This window comes from Cebus imitator, unplaced genomic scaffold (genome assembly GCF_001604975.1).
Source record: "Cebus imitator isolate Cc_AM_T3 unplaced genomic scaffold, Cebus_imitator-1.0 Scaffold384, whole genome shotgun sequence".
In the NCBI taxonomy this organism is placed as follows: domain Eukaryota; kingdom Metazoa; phylum Chordata; class Mammalia; order Primates; family Cebidae; genus Cebus; species Cebus imitator.
The window spans coordinates 245,856-252,934 of NW_016107699.1; the positions used below are offsets into that span (position 1 = coordinate 245,856).

The 7,079-nt window shown below is 62.9% G+C and overlaps 1 protein-coding gene across 1 annotated transcript in view; it reads left to right on the forward strand.

The window, feature by feature from the left end:
• The window catches only part of TSPAN32 (tetraspanin 32), a 21,101-nt gene that overhangs the window by 9,957 nt on the left and 4,065 nt on the right, over positions 1-7,079 (forward strand). Inside the window, exons 5-7 of the mRNA XM_017507712.2 lie at positions 4,073-4,174; positions 5,184-5,270; positions 6,884-6,967. Coding sequence (XP_017363201.2) covers positions 4,073-4,174; positions 5,184-5,270; positions 6,884-6,967 — 273 coding nt within the window. The remainder of the gene's footprint in view (positions 1-4,072; positions 4,175-5,183; positions 5,271-6,883; positions 6,968-7,079) is intronic.

The following is a 7,079-nucleotide window of genomic DNA, read 5'->3' on the forward strand; positions in this document are numbered from 1 at the left end:
GGGGGGCGTCTGTTGTGCAGGTGGGCTCTGCGGGCATCTGTTGTGCAGGTGCCGGAGCTGCAGTGGCAGCCTGAGTGTGGTGGTCTCCATGTGGTTTGCAGATGGGGGAACTCGGGCCCTCCAGGGTTGGGGGGAGCTCAAGGTTACCCTGACAGTGCCAGGACTGGAGGGGGCTACAGGCTTATCACAAAGGCTCTTGGCCCGGAACCAAGGCCTCTTTCCCCTTCCCTGCCCATGGCTGGCTCCAAAGTATTCACCTACCCCCAGCATCATTTTGGATGAACTCTTTTCTCAGGCCCAGAAGCTTCCGGAGGGGCTTAACCCCCAGAAGAGGCCTGTGCCTTGAGGACCGGCCCAGTAGTCTTGTTGAGAGAGCTGGGCCAGGTCTGTGTTTTGGCCTCACGTTTCCTGTCCACTGAGAGGGGGTCTGGTTCATTTGAGGTCTGGGTCACGGTGTGGGTGGCCGAGGTCAAGACAGCTGCCAGGGTGCCCAGGCTCATCGGGGGCAGCTGCAGCCCTTGCCCAGTGCTTCTGTGTTTATGGCTCTGACCCAGGGGCCACAGTGCTGCAGGAAAGGGGGCTGTGCAGGGGGCACAGTACGGAACACAGCTGGGGCCTGCTCCCCGGGAAGGGAAGGAAGGGAAGGGGGTGCAAAAAGATAGACGCCCCTGCCGGGCTGGCCTCTGGCCTGTCCCAGCCCCGGGCAGCACCCCCACACTCATTGCCTTCATCTGGCCCGTGGGCCCAGCTGGCCTTCAGGGGTCAGTTCTCAGGGCTTTGCTTGACCCCAGACGGGACTGAGGCTTCCTACCGGGCCTCTGGCCTCTGGGCCCTATCTGCCTCTCCCAGTGGGTTTTGACTTTTGGCATGGTCTGTGTCGGCCTGGTGGGCATGGGGGTGGCCTAGGCGAAGGAGTTCTGAATTTGAAGTCAGGCTCCTTGGGGCCCCCTTGGGCAAGCCACTTAATCTTCCTGGGCCTCAGTTTCCTTCTCTGTGAAGGGAGGGCTGAGATCCAGGGGCTGCAGCCGGGTGTGTGCAAAGACTCCTCCGTCTCCCCTGCATGCCCCCTGCCATGCCCCATTGCCCAGCCTGGTCTTCCAGGACATGGGACTCACTCGGAGCTGTCCTGGGTGTGGACAGGGTAGCTTTGGTGCCAAGGCCTGGGCCCTGAGCAGGACAGGTGGCTGTACATCCCGTCTTCTGCCCTCTACCCTCAGGTCCCACCGGAGCCAAACAGGCTTCAGCCTTGGGCTTCCTGTCCAGCAAGGTCCTGCTGGCAGCCCAGACAGTGGCAAAGGCCAAAGGACCCAGGCTGTTGGCACCAGCCCGGCCCCTCCACCCCCTTCCCCCTGCACTCCCCCACCCACGGGTCCCCTGAGGTGTCCTGAACTCAAGGTCCGGATAACTCGTGGGGCAGCCCTGCAGATGCGAAGGCAGAGGACAGAGGAGGAAAGGGGTCGGCCACGTGCCCTGGCCCAGGGCTGAGAGTGGGGTGCCCCTCCCCATCCCATCCCTGCCCCAGGGAGTCCCGGCAGCCACTTTCTGTGATGCTCGTGTGGGCAGGAGGCGCAGGCTGGGCTGCAGGGATGAACTGGAGCTTGAGGGCTATTAATTACCCTCTCCAGGCCTGGGGGCCACTTTGCCGCAACCCTCCCCTGCCCAAGAGATGAGTCTGCACCAGGGAAATGGATGGCCCAGCACCCTTTAATAATTCAGGCTCCAATTAAGTACGGCAGTGGGGGGTGCAGCCTCATCGTCCAGGTCTGGCCCTACTCCGGAGCCACCCCGCTTCCTGGATCCTCCAGAGGCCCAGCAGGCTCAGGCCAGAGCCAGTCCTGGACCTGTGTGGCGGGTCCACAGGCCTCCCGCAAATCCCTCCCACCCGCCGCCCAGGGCCTGCTGTACCTTCCTGAGCACTTTCAGCAGACACAGGATGGGGTCATCGAGCCAGGCAGATACCAGGGACCATCTGGTCATGGGGATAAGCTGCAGTGGGAAACCCCCACTTCAGGCCTCAGCCTGGGCAGGGGCTGGAGGAACGCACGGCGGGACGGGTGGCCCAGCAGCTAGGACTTCTGCACTGGTCCTGCCACTCCCGGTCCTTGTCCCGAAGCACTCTCCCTGCCCTGGGCACCAGAAGACAGAGCTGAGTGCATTGGTACCTGACAGGGAGCAGATGCCCCCAGGTGTCCTGAGAAATCCAGGCCCCAGGCCCCTACAGAGCCCCCAGACCATGGAATGGAGGTAGACAGTGAAGCACCACCTGGGAGCCCCAGCCCTGTGGCGAGCGGCCGGCCTGGCCTCCAGGGCCCTCCAGGGCCAGGCTGTGGGCTTCGAGGCAGAAGGGCTACCTCGCTGAGCGCTCCCTCCTCGGTGGTGGGGAGGGCCACACGGCAGAGAGCCGGGCAGAGCAGCCCTTGCTGAGCACTCCCTCCGCGGTGGTGGGGAGGGCCACATGGCAGAGCCGGGCAGAGCAGCCCTCGCTGAGCGCTCCCTCCGCGGTGGTGGGGAGGGCCACACGGCAGAGCCGGGCAGAGCAGCCCTCGCTGAGCACTCCCACCCGTGCCGCGGTAATCACCACACCTTGCTCAGAGCCTCGGAGGCACCTGTGTCCTCCCTGGGCCGTAGCAGGCGCCTGACAATGGGGACAGTCGTTGGAGTTGGGAAGGAAGCAGGAGGGGAGGTCCCAGTGGACCCCAAGCCCGCTCGGCCAGGCCTCCAGTCCTCCATTCCCAGGACCTCCACCCACAAGGACACAATGGCCCGGCCAGACTCCATCCATTTCACACTCACAGATGCTGAGGCTGAACAAGGCCCCCGCCCAGGCCGACAGTGGTGTGGCCTGCCGGGGCACTGAGGGGAGGATGAGACTGGCTGAGTCAGGGTGACTCACGGACTTGTATTAGCCATCGGTGGGGGGATTAATTAGGGTCAGGAGCCAAGTTTGGCCTCAAAAGTCCATCTGGCTCCTGTTGGGGCCTCCTGGCTTGGGCAGAGCTGACCAGGAGCCTCCCTCCACTGCCTGCTGCCCGCCTAGTTGGCTGTTGGCAGGGCCTGCCACGGAGGTCGGGCCCCAGTGCAATAAGCACGGCTGGCAGCCACCCTCCTTTCTGGAGGGCAGGTATGAGTGGCCAGAGCAGGCCTGGGGCTTACATTCCACTCCCGCCCTTTGGGGCAGCTGTTGAGCACCCCCTCAGGGTGTCCCTGCTGTCAGCATGGCATGTGGAGGACAACTGAGGGCCTCTGAGGCAGGAAGGAGACATTGGTGGGCAGGGACCTCAAAGAGGGCCTGGCCCTGTGCCATGAGACTAGCGACCCCTGGAGCAGTCACAGAAGCCTTCCTGTAGGAGTCGAGATTCCAGTCCGTCTTTGACGGAGTAACTTGGTAGGGGAGGGCATCTTGCTTAGGAGGGTGGAGACAGAAGGTCTAGGTGGCATTGGAGTGTGGAGCACAGGCAGCGTCCAGCCAGCACCCACCCAGGCCCTGTCACCTCCACCTTCTCCACTCCCTGCCCCACGGTGGCCTCGTCCACCCAGATCTGATGCCAGGTCCCCAAGGCGTCTCTGGCCCAAAGCCTTACCCAGCGCCCACCTGCCTGGCCTTCTGGAAGGCAGCTGAGTAACTCTGGGGAAAGACCTAGACTCCCCCAGCTTTTCGGGAGCTGAGGTCCCGGCACAGGGCCTCTCCAAGGCTCTCCACCAGGCCCAGCCCTGTCGCCTGTCTCCAGGTCCACAGTAGCAGGGTGGACACTTCCCTGAGCTGACTTTGCAAGACCACAGCGGGGCGGACACAGAGCTAGGCCTCTGCTTTATCCTGCAGGACCTCTGGGTGCAGGAGGGCCACACTGATGGCCATTGAATGGAAGTCCCACTGCTGAAGTTGGGAAGCACAGTGACCGGCTGCCCAGGGACCTGGGCTCCCCCTTGGGGAGATGCACCTGAGGCAAAGAGGGGCGGTGCTGGGACATCACTCAGCACCGAGGGCCCAGCAGCCTTCTGGATGTCGTGGGGAGGGGCTCTGTCTCCGGGTCTCCCACCAGGGCCAGGACCTCCCTGTGATCTCTTGGTGCAGGTGGAGGATGCCATGCTGGACACCTATGACCTAGTGTATGAGCAGGCAGTGAAAGGCACATCCCAGGTCCAGTGGCAGGAGCTGGTGGCCATCCAGGACACGGTGAGCATGGGGACAGCTGGATGGCAGGGCAGTCCGCCTCTGTGTGGACTGCAGTTCAGAGGACAGGCACAGGGTGGCCAGCGAGCGGCCTGGCCAGGCACCAGGGGATTCCAGGACACAGGCCACAGCTGGGGGCTGGGGACAAAAAGCTCCCATCCTCTGTCTGCCCAGGACAGGGTCACCTACCAGATTCGGGAGACCCAGTGTGAAATGAGAGAGCAGGGCCCCTTATTCGGAAACACTGAAGGATTTCAAGAATGTTAAAGCAAATACGGGACTGAACATAGTGACTCATGCCTGTCACGACAGCACTTTGGGAGGAGGCTGAGGCAGGCAAATTGCTTGAGCCCAGGAGTTCAAGACCAGTGTGAGCAACACAGGGAGACCTTGTCTCTACTTAAAAAACAAAACAAAACAGAACAAGAAAGGCCGGGCGCGGTGGCTCACGCCTGTAATCCCAGCACTTTGGGAGGCCGAGGCAGGTGGATCACAACGTCAGGTGTTCGAGACCAGCCTGACCAACACGGTGAAACCCCCTCTCTACTAAAAATACAAAAAAATTATCATGGTGGTGCATGCCTGTAATCCCAGCTACTCAGGAGGCTGAGGCAGGAGAGTCGCTTGAACCCAGGAGGAGGAGATTGCAGTGAGCCGAGGTCACCCCACTGCACTCCAGCCTGGACGACAGAGCGAGACTCCATATCAAAATAAAACAACAACAGAAAGCACACACAATCCCTTGTGAGCAGGGGTGGGAAGCCGGCCTGGCTCCAAGCAGGTGTTCCACCCCCAGCGGGCAGGCACTGCAGCTTGACAGCACTCCCTCACCAGGCCTGGCTGTGCAGTGGCTGGACACCTCAGCAGAAGCAGCTGCAATACCCCAGCCCTGGGCTGCAGGGGACCCCACCTGGGTCATTTGTCCTTGAGATGCCTCAGTTTCCCCATATGTGCTGTCTGCCTCCTGGGGCCTCAGGAACACATCACCACTCCCTCCCATCTGTTCTTGTAGTTTCTGTGCTGTGGGAAGAGATCTCCTTTCAGCCGTCTCGGGAACACAGAGGCTGACCTGTGTCAGGGAGAACAGGCGGCAAGAGAGGTGAGGGGGGGACCTGGATGCTGGCCAGGCAAGACCCTCAGGGGCTGGACACCCTGGGGCCCAACCCTGAGACCCAGGGACATCCTCTCACCCCAGCCCTTGGCCTCCCCAGACCCTTGGGACCTGCCCACCGAGGGGCTCGGGGAAGGTTCTGGTGTGATCGGAGGCTAGTGAGGGATCATGGGGCATGAAGCCGGTCATGTGGCCAGGTTGGACTCGAGGCATAGACACAGGACCCTCCGCCCAGCTGGGTGCAGGCCCCGTGCGCCGTTCACTCCTTCAAGCCGGTTTCAGCTGGGGGGCTTCCCAAGGCCAGCTGCGGCCACAGAAGCCTCTTGGAGTGCACCCGTGAGGGCTCTGTGCCAAGGGCCCGCAGGGCAGACCTGGTCTGCTCTGTCTAGGGGGAAGGGTGCAAGGATCCTAGGGGGCATCAGGAGGAGTGGAAGGGCACTCGGAGGAGGAGAAGCGAGGCTGGAGGGTCAGCGTAGGCCAGGGTGTGGCCAAAGTTTCAGCAGCAACAGAGCCAGAGCAGGCCAAGGCCAGGAAGCCCTTCCTTCCCAGGGCCCTGGGAGAGATGGGCCCTCCCCTCCCTCTCCTGGTGCCCAGCAACCCTCCCCCAGCCCGCCCTCCCCCTCCCTACTTCCCTCCACTACTGTCCTGGAAACAGACCCACCCTATCTCATGGTGGGAGGCGCCTGGCGACCCTCCAAGAAACAGAGGGGAGAGCAAATGGCTGGAGGCTTAGCGAGGGGTGGAGCCACAGCCCAGGCCGGTGCTGGGGATGGCGCTGGAGAGGCACCAGCAGCAGCAAGGGCAGGACTGACAGTTGGGAACCCTGTGCCACCCAAGGAGAGGCCCTAGGTCCCCTGACTGCAAAACAGGGACTGCCTTGAGCACTCCGGGATGGCAGGAACCATGGGCCCGACTTTGAAGCCTCCTGGGGATCCAGAAGAGCCAGCACAGGCGGTGGGCACAGAGCCATCCAGATGGGCAGCCATGGGCAGGAGGGAGGCAGAGCTGCCTGCAGGGGCAGGAGGCTGAGCCCTGAGACCCTGCGGAAGCCTCCGAAGCCCGCCCCAGTTGTCACCGTCTCCAGGACTCAGAGACACGCCTGCCACCTCCCTTTTCTGGAAAGATGCCTCTGGGTGCCATGCCCTGGGGTGGCAGGGGAAACCAAGAATGGAACCAGGATCCTGGGACCGTGCAAGAAGCCCCCATATCCCTCTACCTGCTGGCTTCCTGCCCTCCCTGTCAGCCAGCACCCTCTCTGGTCACCAAGGCGCTGGACGCTGGGAACCCAGAGTGAGTCAGAAGCAGCCCAGCCCAGGGGAGCCAACGTGTGGCCCAACATGGTTGCTCAGGACAGCTGGGAGACAGCACCTGCTGGGCCCAGGGCAGTGCCCGGGTGCCCACAGAGGCCAGCCCTGTCCCACTGGGCTTCACCTGTTTGTGCTGCCTTTCCCTAGAACTCACTGGGAATGGGCTGCACCCCACCTCCCTGCTGCCCTGGCATTGGCCTGGGTAGGTGCTGCAGCTCCGTGCCCCAAAGAGTCCACTTGCCCAGGCAGAGAGGGCTGGTCAGGGTGGGTGCCATGCCTGCTGCCCTCTCACAGGACTGCCTGCAGGGCATCTGGAGCTTCCTGAGGACACACCAGCAGGTCGCCTCTAGCCTGACCACCATTGGCCTGGCCCTCACGGTACGCCCTCACCTTCCTCACCGCCCCTTCCCACCTTCTACCCCTCCGCCTGCCTAGCCACCGACTCAGTTAGAAGGGGGATCTGGGACAGCATCTCTAGTCTTGGGCCTCG